Source organism: Gymnoscopelus braueri (genome assembly GCF_963280865.1).
Source record: "Gymnoscopelus braueri genome assembly, chromosome: 5".
Classification (NCBI taxonomy): domain Eukaryota; kingdom Metazoa; phylum Chordata; class Actinopteri; order Myctophiformes; family Myctophidae; genus Gymnoscopelus; species Gymnoscopelus braueri.
In genome coordinates this window covers 28,950,284-28,964,381 of record NC_137606.1, presented here as the reverse complement: position 1 = coordinate 28,964,381, position 14,098 = coordinate 28,950,284, and the positions used below count along the sequence as shown (strand labels likewise).

General features: G+C 40.2%; 2 protein-coding genes across 2 annotated transcripts in view; both read right to left on the bottom strand.

Moving 5' to 3' along the window:
• Positions 1-410, bottom strand: part of LOC308085853 (multidrug and toxin extrusion protein 1-like) — a gene marked incomplete at both ends in the record, with an annotated part of 20,110 nt that extends 19,700 nt beyond the window's left edge. Inside the window, one exon of the mRNA XM_080429165.1 lies at positions 387-410. Coding sequence (XP_080285291.1) covers positions 387-410 — 24 coding nt within the window. The remainder of the gene's footprint in view (positions 1-386) is intronic.
• Positions 411-720: 310 nt separating this feature from the next.
• On the bottom strand, positions 721-12,957 carry LOC308085362 (multidrug and toxin extrusion protein 1-like). Its single transcript, XM_080428501.1, has 18 exons — positions 12,804-12,957; positions 12,497-12,598; positions 12,344-12,412; positions 10,537-10,685; positions 10,354-10,396; positions 9,911-9,955; positions 9,552-9,649; positions 9,362-9,459; positions 6,746-6,859; positions 6,591-6,658; positions 6,371-6,479; positions 6,001-6,076; positions 5,540-5,609; positions 5,254-5,386; positions 3,405-3,499; positions 3,280-3,322; positions 2,124-2,219; positions 721-1,677 (listed from the first exon to the last, which is right to left on the bottom strand). The coding sequence occupies exons 1-18, from the start codon at positions 12,945-12,947 to the stop codon at positions 1,583-1,585; spliced, it is 1,647 nt and encodes a 548-aa protein (XP_080284627.1). The 5' UTR covers positions 12,948-12,957; the 3' UTR covers positions 721-1,582.
• Between the last annotated feature and the right edge of the window lie 1,141 nt (positions 12,958-14,098).

Genomic DNA, 14,098 nt, shown 5'->3' with positions numbered 1-14,098 from the left:
GCGAGCAAGAGCAGGTTCTGGTGCCAATGCCATTATCATAGAGCGCTCCCTCCGTTTTTTTGACAGCCACTGGAGGTGTGGTTTGGGGGACAAGGCAACTGCTTTGAATTGCTATTATTGTTTACGCACAACAGAAACCAAGAAATATATATTTCAAGAGCGAGAGATCACAGTAAAAGTCTTAAGCATTCTTCCTCCACACGGGAGAAAAACATCATCTGAGAGTTTTATGCGATGCATTTTTACACGTGATGCTGTGACCACTTTTACATTGCATCTAATGAGCGGTGGGGTTCATTTGGTGCCGGCCTGCATCCTATGTTCTAATTATATTATGTTCACCACCTGTGAGGAATAGTTCATTGAGTTGGGGGCGGGGCTGTCACCGTCAGACTGTTACCGTGAGACATGATGTGTGCTAATAAATATGCCAAGCTTGGCTAAATGTGCTCTCCATTGTTTCCTCCGAATGCAACGTTAGCTGCAAAAAGTATAGATTAAATTAACGGTTTTAGTCCTCCGTTACGATCCTTAGTCTAGGGAATGAAAGGGCTGTGACATAAGGTTGCCAAGTGAAAAGTAGTTTTATTGTTTTGACCTTTTTCTTGTTGTTGCTCGGAAAGTGACAGATAATACAGTTTTGCATTAATACAAATTTAAATGATATAAACATGGAAAATTACCCCAGTGCAAAATCAATAAATAAATATAACCTATGCTGTGAAACCCCTACCTAGCCTGACCTCTACCAAATCAAAATTACATTAATTCCCTAATCTACGCTAACTTCCCTAATCTAAACTGAAACAAATGGTGGCTGGTTCACAAAAAGCTGGCACTGGTGGTCAAACAAACTCAGAATTATGATTAAACTTATTCCTTTAGAATCTCGACACTACTTCAGTAGGTTCAACTTAAACAGGGTGCAATTTGAATAAGGTGTCACAGAGCGCACAAAATACAGAGGGCTACCAAACTTTTAGCACCCAAAGTATTGACTTGAGATGTAATGGACAGCATGCAGCATTGACAGCTACCACACACTGCCAAAGCACACAGGTGCTGCCAGCTATTAAGTAAGGGAGGAAGGCGTCCTCTGATTGGTCCATCTCCTGATTGAAGGTCTCCTCCCAGCCAGGTCTTCTTCTCCCATGCAGATCCTGAGCTCATTGCATGAGTCAGTGGACTACCAGAACTGTGCAATGCATAGAATACTATAAAAAGAACCCTCACACCCTCACATGTAACATCCTCATAGCTTGTTTTTATTTAGTTTTTATTTAGTTTTCGTCAGTGAAAAAAGGTAGTCGACAATTTTCGCCATAGTTTTAGTCAGCGACCTTAACACTAATCCACTCAGAGACTTGTTCATATATGCCCAGGCACACATTAGCACATCATGAACAATATTACAATTCATGCACTCACCAGCACCACACTGCATGACATACACACCTCATAGGCTACTAAGGACTGCAATGGAAACAAGCTGTAAGATTTGTGTTATCCTTTTGATTATGGTGAGTCAGGTGTATGTTGTTACATGTGACATGTTTTATTTCATGATCAATAAAGGTATAAATCAATCAATCAATTCACGTGCCGTGCACATGCTCCTGCACGCTCGTTCATGCACGTGCACATGAAGCCTGCACCTTTCAACACCATAGACAGCGCCTCAAAAAAGAGAAGGAAAAACGTTTTATCCAAAAACCCAAATACACTTAATTTTGTAAACAATGTCATAACAATGGTAAATACAAAACACAAGCATTGAACTGGTGTATTTATTACACCAGTCAGTCTGGTAACTATTAACTCAATGCAGACGATGGGCATGATGTCACAACACTACCAACTGCAAATTCTTTATCAATTGTCACACTACCAGTGTGGTATTATGCTCACTTGCCATTGTGGAGAGGCATATGTTGCACAAACAAAAAACTACGGATTTCAGAACACAAGGAGTGCAGTACCCATATGCCATGGCAAAACATTATATTAAAACAAACCATGGTTCCCCATACACCATTCACTTCGTTGGTGTGGAAACAATATGCAACCATGTGGGCTTAAAGGCTAATCCTTCTTATACAAGTTATGGGTTCCTGTTAACTTACGTGTGTTCAGGTTGTTTATTAGTTTGTGCCCATTATCAATGTGTTGTTGTTGCTGTTTTTGTGTTCCATGGTCTTCCTGTACACATTTGAATAGACCTATGGAAACATATACTGAACAATATAAATTCCTGAGAGTCTTGATACTGGAGTCCATAGAGGTTTATCACTGTTCATACAGATGACATAATTATTTGTTCAATGAAGATGTGGCATTATACCTTTGAAGATCAATATGATTGTCAATGTACAAACTGATATGTTGAGATCTAATCGTGTGTGAAGAGAAAAAAGTAAAACCATCTACGGGAGGTAGATTAATGTGATAGCCTATAATGATGACAGCAGACGCATGGGAAAATGTTTAAGATCATGGATGGTGGAAAATGATTAAGACCATGAGTGAGCACATGACAGCAAAAACATTTGGTAATATACAAGGTGGCTCCTGAGGGTGAAAATGACAACTGTGTCAGTTGGAAACAATCAATAATAATTCCATTGCGCTTGGCGTAAGACAGGTCCCAAGGTATTTTATTAGTTAACACAACTTAGGCTACCTCACTGAGAGAATGTGACTCAATAGAAGAGTGATATTCTGTTACTAAACTAGCACATTAATAGTTTTATAATAATAATAAACGAAAGATTGGTGATAAAGTCTTTCCCAAGGCTCTCTGCTCTGTAGATGTGCATGTTCTGTGTTGGCTGGTCACAGTCACATGCAGCAACCGTTTGTATCACAGCCTGTGCCACTGCCAACCATGCACTCTCCTGACTTCAGTGGTTCTAGCTGAGAACAACTGTATCTATGCTCATCTAATCAAGTTAGTGACTTGACTACTATGTGGGTGATGATTCCAGCAGCCAAAATGAAGAGCATCCCAGCCAGGGCCAGACCCCTACGCAACACCAGAGCTCTGTAGCTGTGTGACTCCACCACTGTTATGACAGACGGTTCCTGTGTATCTGTGTGTCCCTCACAGGGCCCCGTATCTTCCAACAGACCCTCTGGAGAGACATGTCAGTAAATGTTAGGACAAAATGTGGAGTCTCAAAGGATTGGGAATGATTTATTCTCAAACTATACTCTTGACTATCAGAACATGAACGAAGATACTTGAGCCACACAGAGCTATAGCAGGCTTAACAGGTTTACCTGTTTCTGTAGAGCTCCCATGCACTCCAGCTCGCATCAGCGCCTGGGAGGAAAATTCGTATTACCTTCCCATACGATCATAAAGGCATTTTGATCCAATCAGCGAATTAACTGTGCCTACTCACCTCTGCTGTGACTTTCTTCCAGTTCATTCTGGCCAGATAATAGCTTAGGTAGGAGGATTGAACTAAAACACAGATCAACAAACCTGTCCACAGACCTGGAAAGTAGAGGAGTAATGTCTGTGTATTTGTCACACTATAGCTTGAGGAACCGAGTTGAACATGGTGTTCTCCTCTGAACTCAATGGACACGACCGCCCTGTTTTTGGGTACAGCGTAAGTTCGGGAGGAAAGACTGCATGTGCCTTGAAATGATTAAGGCACAGTCTTAATTATAGCTGGGAGATCGTTCATCTCACTGCTATCAGTTCACTCTATCCTCATATCATCTGATCATCCTGACTTCCTGGTTCACTTACTCCACCCCTTGATCAATCGCCATGGTAACCAATGACAACTCCTCCTACTCATTTGATAACAACTCCTCCCCTAACCTGTTATTAATCACTTCAGTTAACAACTCCTCCCTCATCTCCTTCCTTTTCACCAATCAGTGAGGTGTATTTATACTTTTCAGGTCTACCTGTCATTCATACATTGTATTTCGTATCCCTCCTCCACCTCATTCTCCCCCTTTTTCTTCCAGTCTTCTCTGCTCTATCCTTTTTTCAGGTTCCAGACAGGCGCGCGGGAAGTCCTTAATACCTAGGGGGGCTGTGCGTCGGGGGGGACTCCTCGCGCCCGCGCTTCACGCGGGCGCGCGATTTTTTTGCAATTTTTTGGGGGTTTTCTGTGTTTTTCCCCACACAAAAAGGCAGAAAGACAGTGTAAACACCAGGTTGAAGTTCATCCATGACCGTAACAGACTGCTATGATCCATAAAATATATATATATTATAAAAAATTAAATAAAATATAACTTTTTTTTTTTTTTTCTTCCCATCACCAGGGGGGCTGCTCCCATCACCAGGGGGGCTGCAGCCCCCATAGCCCCCCCCTTCCCCCTTCCCGTTCCAGATGAGTGTCTCAGAGTGAGTGGGCGTGTTTATGATGACGAACAAGCTGGACACCTTGCTTTAGACCCCACAGCAAATACTTAGGGTCTTCAGCCCTCCCCTCCTCCCTTCCCATCACCCGTCTTCCTCATTCTCTAACTCCACTCTCCCCTTGCATTTCATTCCGTCAGCCATTGTCTCGTCCTCTTCCTCATTCTCTTAGTCCCTCCACTTCCTCTCCCCTTCACCCCCTTCATTCCATACAGGTTCATCTTCCATTGATTTCTTAAATAAAAATCTTAGAATGATGTATTGTTTGAAGGCGTGGTCATTACTAGTGAAATCACAATTAAACTTTGGTAGACGTTGCGTTTTGTTGTTACCCTGCCATGATAAAATAAAATATTTCCTCCATAGATTGAAAATGGATCATCCAAAAATATCCCCATTGAGTTATATTGTATGGTGAAACAGGTTTCAAAGTCATACTTTTAGCACACAAACAAATGTAAACAAAGACATTTCTGTCAAAGTATAAAATTACAAAATGAGACTCACTATATGAGACTTTATAAGCAGAGATGCTTCTGAAACCAAATCACCATTTTTGTTATTGGGCATGTGAGAAACGACAATAATACCTTTACCAATCATTGTAAATGAAAATAAATAAAACACTGAACAGGGTTTGTAATGTTATACATTAGCAGAATCCACTTTTCTTTTCTTTTTTTTTACCATTATTTGTGTGCTAAAGGTGTGACTTTTGATATCTGTTTCAGCATCCAATGTAAGTCAATGGGGAGAATATATTGGATCATCAATTTTCTATCTATGAAGCAAATACTGAAGACATCTCACCAATATTTGGACTTAAACCAAAGTATAATTGTGCTTTCATTCTCTAAACTTCTTACCTTTAATTCCTAATTTGGCACCAAACATCAGAGACACGCCGATAGGAAAGCCCACAACATAATACCCGACCAAGCTGACGATTGCTCCAACTTTCTGCATCCCCGCTCCTCTGATAACACCTGCTGAGGCAGCCTAAACAAGCAACCAGAACAAAGACATGGCTGGACTGGACTGGACAGTATCAATAAGTCATCATAAAAAGTGTTTCCAGAATTACTAATAGTTCACAGGCACTGTAGGCTGTGCCATGTATCAAGGTGAAATGCAGTGGCAAGAGATACTTACTGATAATGCATCTAGCAGGAGGAATGGTGCATAGAAAGACATAATTTCAGTAACTCGCTCTCTAATTTGTCTGTTGGGAAGGAAAACATGAATTAAATTATAAAACGAATTACCAAAAATATATATGTTATGCAGTATTATTATTATATTGTATGTATAGGCATATGTATGTACATGTGTCCATGTAGAACGATAAAAGCATACTTTCCTATCAATAAAGGCAGAAAAAGCCCCCTAAAAAAATAAAAATAAAGCTACAACAAAGGAAATGGCTGTTATGTGCATAACTGAACCCTTGATTATAATTACAGGTACTGTACAGAACAGATTTGATCAAAGTTCACTGATTTATAGCCTACAGTGAATGTGTGTCATTCAAGCATACTGTTTTTCTGGGTCAGGGTCAGCAGAAATCATAATATACTTGTTCTGATGGTGAAGTAAATCACAATGTTACTCACTCATCATATGTAAAGACATAAGAGATATGGTCCTTCAGGCTCCCAATGACAACCGACAAGCACACAGAGACTGACCCTGGCAACGACAGGTGGACAATTACAGTATAACCATGATAGGCACTTTTTTTTGTTAACAAGTCACTCATATAAATTCTTTGTTAAATGAAGCTCTAATAAAAAGTTTCAATAATAGTATTTTTTTGGAAAGGAGTCCATAATATGGACACAATCTTTCACAGTTTAGTTATTGAAATGGGGATTTTCGCATTCAATGACTAATTTGATTCTTCATAATGACATTTCTAAATCCATAACATTTTAATGGAACATACAGTATCTATAGAGGACATTGATGAGATTGTGTAGTAACCTGCACAGAGCATTGTCATTTTGGCAGACAGTTTGGCCTGCTGTGTATCTCCTGCCCCCAGGGCATTGCCTACCCTCACACTGCCTGCCACACTGAACCCTAGAGGAAACTACAAACAAGAACCTTGCATTAACTTACAATTGCATTATCAATTAAGGATTTGTTGTAAATGCTGCCTATAACAGATGGATGTACATACTTTATCCACATAAGAACTCACCATATATGCAACATTAGCCAGTTCGTTCACAACTGACTGAGCTCCAAGTTCCACCTCGCTTATTAGGCCTGGCCAATAGAGATGGAGATCAAATATCAGACCCACTGCATATTTATGCCAACACATCTTTTACAAACACAAGATGTCCTTCCTACCTGACAGAAAGCCTCCAATCTCATAAGTCCACCATTCCACACACATCATGATCATGCAGGGAATGGCCAGGCGGATGAACGCTCCCCACTCATGCAGGCACTCTTTAGACCAACCTGCAGATAATTATTCACTTAGTTTATTAATTGATAAATCAACCACTTTTTATTTATGCAGCATATTTTGTGCATATGCAATTCAGGGTGATTCAGAGTGATTAAAGAAAGTGTGTGTGTGTGTGTGTGTGTGTGTGTGTGTGTGTGTGTGTGTGTGTGTGTGTGTGTGTGTGTGTGTGTGTGTGTGCGTGTGCGTGCGTGTGTGTTGGGTGGGGGGGGGGGTACAACGTCTTATCAAAAGTGTGCGAGGTTGTGGGGGGCATTATACATACAAAATAATTATTTGAGACAAGACATGAGGGGACATACTGTACCTTAAAAGTAGCTCAGCTACTGTATTATACTGCATGTATCTGTATAGTGTAATGTGGAACACTGAGTTTATAAACTCTGAGTTTATGCTCAAAATAAAGCAATAAGCCACTAGAGGTACCTCTAGTGGAAGTATTTTTAAATGGCTGAGCTGCGTAGCGCGTCACGAGGCGCTACAAGGTAGCTTTTCTAAAACTGTTGCAAATATGGAAAGATGAAATTCAAAAACACGTCCTGTAAAGGTTGACCAAGAGGCCAAGGCTCCAAAAATGAACAAGTTCCGAATTTGCAGATTGTTGAGTTTTATTTCTCTCACACCTAAGGGAAACAGTCCAATATGCAGCAGGTAGACAGTAAAAAATAAATAAGACATGGAAAAATAGACTTACAAAAAATATAGAATTACTTAAAGCACAACTAAAGACAACAAACCATACAGTGACTGCACAGCAAGGCTATCCCTTAAAGGTATCATGACATTCATTTTCACTTTTTTTATTTTCAATGTTTTATTTGGGGTTTTATGACCTCAATTACACCCAAAAAACCTGAACTTAAAACATTCAGTGGATTTTCTGTGGTCTGGGGTTTTCTGAATAATTAGGCTGAAAAGTAATCTGAGCTTGGCCCTTCGACAGTGAGGTCACTGTCAAATAATCCCGCCCACTCTCCTCCTCGCCCCTCCCCTCCCCTATCCTTTCCTTTGGGGGGGCGGAGCAGAGGCGATGATTGACAGGCAAAATCCCTCACCAGCGACACCCGCAGGCAAAGATTTCTTTTTTCATTGCAGTTGAAAAGGCTTTAGAAATGTGAGAGAAAAACACCTGCCATTGATCACTGGAATGGAATTTTCACTTAAAACTTTTTGTACACTTTTGAAGGACCAGGACAAAGACTTTGAATGTGGTGTAAAAGTGAATGTCATTAAACCTTTAACTAAGGGCCCTGGCAGCTCTGTCTCACGGCTGTTAACGCTTTGCTTGCCAAGTTCAACTAACTGACTGTCACTTGCAGCCTCCCTCAAATAGGGAGTGGATCCTACCACAAGCACAGAAACAATTAACCTCAAAATTAGCTTATCTACAAGCTTACAACTATCTGATGAATAAATAACCTACCACATAAATATATGTTGTACTTTAAACTAAACACCATTTTGGGTTTGCATTTACTTCAAAAAGACATATAGGTATATACTGTACAGGTAAAAATCATATGCTACAAATAGTCCCTTCCCTCTTAGTGTGTCTATCTATAGGGCACGGGCTGCCCGTGACACGTCCCAATTAAAACAGTTCTTAATAATTCACTACAAAAACAACTTCTACAAGAAAGTAGTTCCCGGCTACCAGGATGAGCAACTTCCTGACCGGGACTAGTTTCCTTCCTGTTTACTAAGCCAGTCCATTGAGGTGTGCTAGACGTCAACTTTTCCCAAAGAAACACATAGAGAAACAAAACATAACTGTTGGCTCAATCTCATTGTAACTAAGATATTCAAGAGAAATTCATAATGCTTTTAAGCCAGATTTCGCTACTACGTCTGTGAACTTCCTGTGTAAACTGCTAGCCTAGCTACTTAGCCATGCAGCCGAGAATCCCGCACAAATGGTTTGCGAGGGTGCATGGGGAGCGCTTGTTTTCCTTACAAGCCCTACCCGAAGCCCCTCAGTCACTACACGGGCGGTGCTTAGAAGCCCCGCAGCACCGGGGCTTGTAAGAAGAACAAGCGCTCGCCTTCCCTCGTTCAGCTACAGAATGATACGCTGGATCACTGTATAGAAACAAATAACGCACCTCTGATTGATATAAGCTGATCTAAGGAGTAGATTCTAGTGTCTTTTATCACGTCTACTAAACGGAAACCAGCCAATCAGAATCAAGGATTAGGACTATCGTTTATTTTTTACACAATCAAGAATGAGAAATTCAGATACAACACTTCCTAATGCATTCTGGTTGCCAAGAGCTTGTGCAGGAATATTGCCATCTACCTATGTAAAACTTGCTGAACTGCAACCTTTTGTGTAGGTTTGAGGAGATTTTACAGCTCTGAGAGACTGAGATCTCTTGGCTTACAGTAAATATATAATTGTAATAATTTAGAACAATAGAATTTACAATACATAACATATTGAAGATGTTCCCCTTTAATTAAAATAGAAAACAATCTGCAAACGTTCAACTTACCACCCCAGCTGGCCTTATGAAGTCCCTTCCATATAATATATATATGTAGCATTATAGCCAAGGAGAACTGGGAGATAGTGTTGGCCACAGCAGACCCTCTGTTAAAGGTATTTCATAGCATTAATAGGCCACATGTAGCTGCCACCAATACTTATATGAGTGTGGTAATCATGTGAAAAGTGATACTCACGCTACCCCCAGATTGAGTGCATAGACAAGGATGTAATTGAAGAGAGCATTCAGAAGATTAACCACAACTCCTGTGATAACCTGTGGCCATATGATGCCCTGAAAACAAAGGGATATACACAACTCAGTTGAACCATTATTCTAATACCCTGGATAGAATAACCCAATCACTGTGACCATGAGCAGTGTTCTCCCAAAAGTACACAATCAAATCCTCAGTGTTCATTTAAAGGGGCATATTTCGCCTGGCAGAGACAAAAATTAAGATGCTTTATCATTTTTTTAAAGCAAAGAAAATTGAGACCATAACAAATGCAATATATAAATTTTAAACAGCATAAACTGTCCAGTTGCACTTACCTGATTCTGTAGATATCTTGCCTCCAGGTAATAAAGAAATGTGGCCTGTAAAAAGTCTAAATTCAATGTCACTGTTTAACTTGGTATATTTAAGGTCAACTTTATTGCACCCATACAGTAGGCACATCTTTATGTCTGCTGTGAGAGAGGGCTGGGCAATTTCTCTCTCTCTCTCTCTCTCTCTCTCTCTCTCTCTCTCTCTCTCTCTCTCTCTCTCTCTCTCTCTCTCTCTCTCTCTCTCTCTCTCTCTCAGATATACATACACACATATATACATATGAGACTAGACTTTCTGAACTTACCTGACTGTTCTAGATGTCCTTTTTTTGCCTTTACCCACAGTGAGGATTGTTTATCAATATGTATGACAATATTATTGCCCAGCTCTACTGTGACACATTATGTTACGTTTTGCTAAGTAGCCAACGTGAAAAGATACTCACAGGTAGTGCTGGCATAAAGATCTTCACATACATCTGACACAACCTAAGAAAGTCAAAGTCTTTTAGAACCATCAAGAACAATCTAGTGCAATGTAAGTAAGCAGGTCATACATAAAAACAATAATATTACATGGAAAATAAGTAAATTGCAGCGCAGTATATTAATAACTATGCAAGGCTGACCTGGCCACCTCTGGATTCTGTTTGACAGCCAAGAGAATAGACTCTGTGTTTATTAGGACAGCCCAGCAAGGACAACATGCCAGCATCAGAATCAGGATAGCCCTCTGCAGAATGACACCAACTTTCAGGAGATTACCACTCCCATAGGTCTAAAGGCACAGAAAAATAGTTTTACATAAAAAACTAGAAAAAGTGCTCCTCGGAGCACAGGTCTCCGCCTGGTCAGGTAGGTTATTCTGGGCCAGCAATGTTCGGAATTCGCCAATCAGGATGGAATGTGAAAAATCGGACGGAACCTTCTTCATCACTTGACTATAGAGATATGTACCGATTTGCATGATGTTTGGACAAAATTTCTAGGAGATTTTTTTTAAACAAAATTCTGCCTCCTGGTGACGCTATAATAGGGCAATGTCGAAAGGGTGGCATTTGTTCCTCAACGTAACGCGAATGTACGTGCAAAGTTTCACTGCAATCCGACGCTGCGTTCATGATTTGCGGCATTTTGTTCAAAACGGGCCACTCCTGCAAACTTTAGATGTCAATCTTAGCCAAACAGGATGTAATATGAAAAATCAAATAGATCCGTCTTGATCACATGACTATAGAGATCATGTGTACCGATAAAATCTGAAGGTTTAATATCCAAAAATGTGTTTTATATAAGTCGGCCTCCTGGTGGCGATATACATGTAAAAGGCAGATGTGAAAAATGGAGCACTCTTGCAAACTTTGGAAGCCAATTTTAGCCAATCAGAATGGAATATGGAAATGAATCTGAAAGACCTGTTTAGTTTAATGACTATAGAGATACTGTGTACCGATTTGCGGGATTTTGGGACAAAATCTGTTGGAGTACTGTCCTGCACCCATGTGAAACATTTGGTGCAGAGGTTCTGCTCTGGCATCCAGGTCTCTCGCCGTGCCTTTCGGCCTGGCGGAGACAATAGCAACTCATAGTAACTTTTCAGTATTTAAAAGGTAAGTACTCTAGAAACGTATTGATTAAGGTTCGTAGTGAATACTAAACAAACCATTAGGTTTGGTCTCAATCTCAAATCTAGCCCTCACTTAGTTTAGTTAGGGGTTAAATGTATTTTCTTGCTCATGACAAACGTACACATTGCCAGTATTCCCCAAATCATCATTACAACTATATGCATATTTGTAGCACCTACTTTTTAATGGTATCGATTAAGGTTTGTCCATGCTCCAGACCATAGACTCCGTCCACTCGTCCAAACAGTGGTCTACTTCTAGATTCAGTCAGATAATCAGGTTTTACACAGTAACTGAACCATTAGGTTAGGCCAACTCTATAGCACTGATGTAGGTGATACCCTAGGCCTACACCATACCCAGGGGCCACAAGTGCCACCCACCTTCAATTGATGTGGCCCGCAGGTCATTATTTATTTCAGCTGTTACAACATGGTTTAATGACTACAGTCCCTTGTATTAAATTGTATTTATATTTTTGTACATCCAATGTATGTGTTTTCATAAAGTTATGATAAGTAGCCTAATGCATTTGAAATGAAATAACAATGTTACACTGTATGATAATTGTTAATATCACTTTATTATTACATCTGTGGGGTTTTCAGTATACTGGTGAGAGTGCAAAAACGCAATGTGGCTCCCTCTAGTGAGTGTGGACATTTATTGGCCCTCTTCAATCTCCATCATCAAAGTTGCCCAACCCTGCCCAACCCTGCCACACACACACGCACACACGCACGCACGCACGCACATGTATTTCTGATGCTTTGGAGAAGTATTGCTGTTCGAATGAATTGAATCTTACCTGAGATATTAGTGTATCACACCCTGATGCTAAACCAGCTCCAATTGACATACCTGTAACATTAATAACCTGTAAAAATGTAGCACAAGTTATTTTCTATCCGTAGCCTCGTTACCAAAATTAGTATTGAGAAAAGAATTGCCGAATACGTACAGTTATAGCCAGACTCACTCCTGCCAGTTCTGTCTTCCCCAAATGCCCACAGAACACAGTACTGATGAAACTCACAGAATACACCATAAGTTGAGCCAAACACTGATGAAAAAAGACACAAATAAATAGCTTGATCTTCTTCAGACCAAACATGTGCACTTTCAATACATAGGGCATAGCCTACAGTCCATTGGCCGACTACTATGGTCATTGGTGATTAAATTGCAGCTCAGTGGGTCATGTAGCTTCGATTAATGTAATTTATAATGAAACATTTATTTGTAAGCTCCGTTTCTGGTGTACTTACCGCTGGCCCAGCTAATTTTGCAAGTTCAAATACTTCCGTCTTGGCACCAACAGGAATCTTTCGGCGAATTAGTCTCAAACAACTTCCACAAGTACTACGTATGAAAGATGAACTGTCATTCCCATTTACTGTAGTATTCTCCATAATCTAGCTGTGTTTTGTAGAGGCAGTTGTCTATTCAAGGAACACGCTAAGCAGGAATGTGAAAATGGCTATGGTTGTGTATTTAACTTAAGTAAATACAGTTAAATCATTTATTTACTTAAGTTACACACACACACACACACACACACACACACACACACACACACACACACACACACACACACACACACACACACACACACACACACACACACACACACACACACAGTGGCAGGTACAACCACCATCCACTCAGAGACTTCTTCATATGCTTAATGTGGTCTAGGGCGTTAGCCATGGACCAGAGCCAATATGTGCCCAGGGACACATTAGTGATTGGCTAGCCTCGATCTCCAGGCTTTTATTGTTTAGTTTTGCTAAAAAGTGATTGGCTAACACATCATGAACTCTCATGCACTCACACCAGCGCCACAAACTACATGACATCATACACACCTCATAGTAAGGACTGCAATGGAAACCAGCTGTAAGCTTTTTTGCGTTATCCTTTTGATTATGGTGGGTCAGATGTATGTAATGTAACTTATGTTTTATTTCATGATCAATAAAGATATAAATCAATCAATCAATTCATGTGCCGTGCTCGTGCACGCTCGTTCATGCACGCACACAGGAAGCCTGCACCTTTCAGCACCATGGAGTCCATGGCATGGACAGCGCCTCAAAAAAGAAAAGGAAAAAAGTTTTCTCCAAAAATCCAAACACTTTATTTTGTAAACTGTATTATAACAATGGTAAATATAAAACACAAGGATTGAAATACATTTATTACACCAGTGAGTCTGGTAACTAACTCAATGCAGACGATGGGCATGATGTCGCAACACTACCAACTGCAAATTCTTCTCACATCCATTGGTACTGGTAAAAATTTCAAACACAAGAACTTTTATCAACTCTCACACTACCAGCGTGGTATTATGCTCACTTGCCCTTGTGGAGAGGCATATGTTGCACAAACAAAACAAAATACTTTCAGAACACAAAAGTGCACTACCCATATGTCATGGCAAAACATTACATTGAAACAAACCATGGTTCCCCATCCGCCATTCACTTTGTTGGTGTGGAAACAATATGCAACCATGGTGGCTTAAAGGCTGACCCTTCTTATAAATACAAGTTATGGG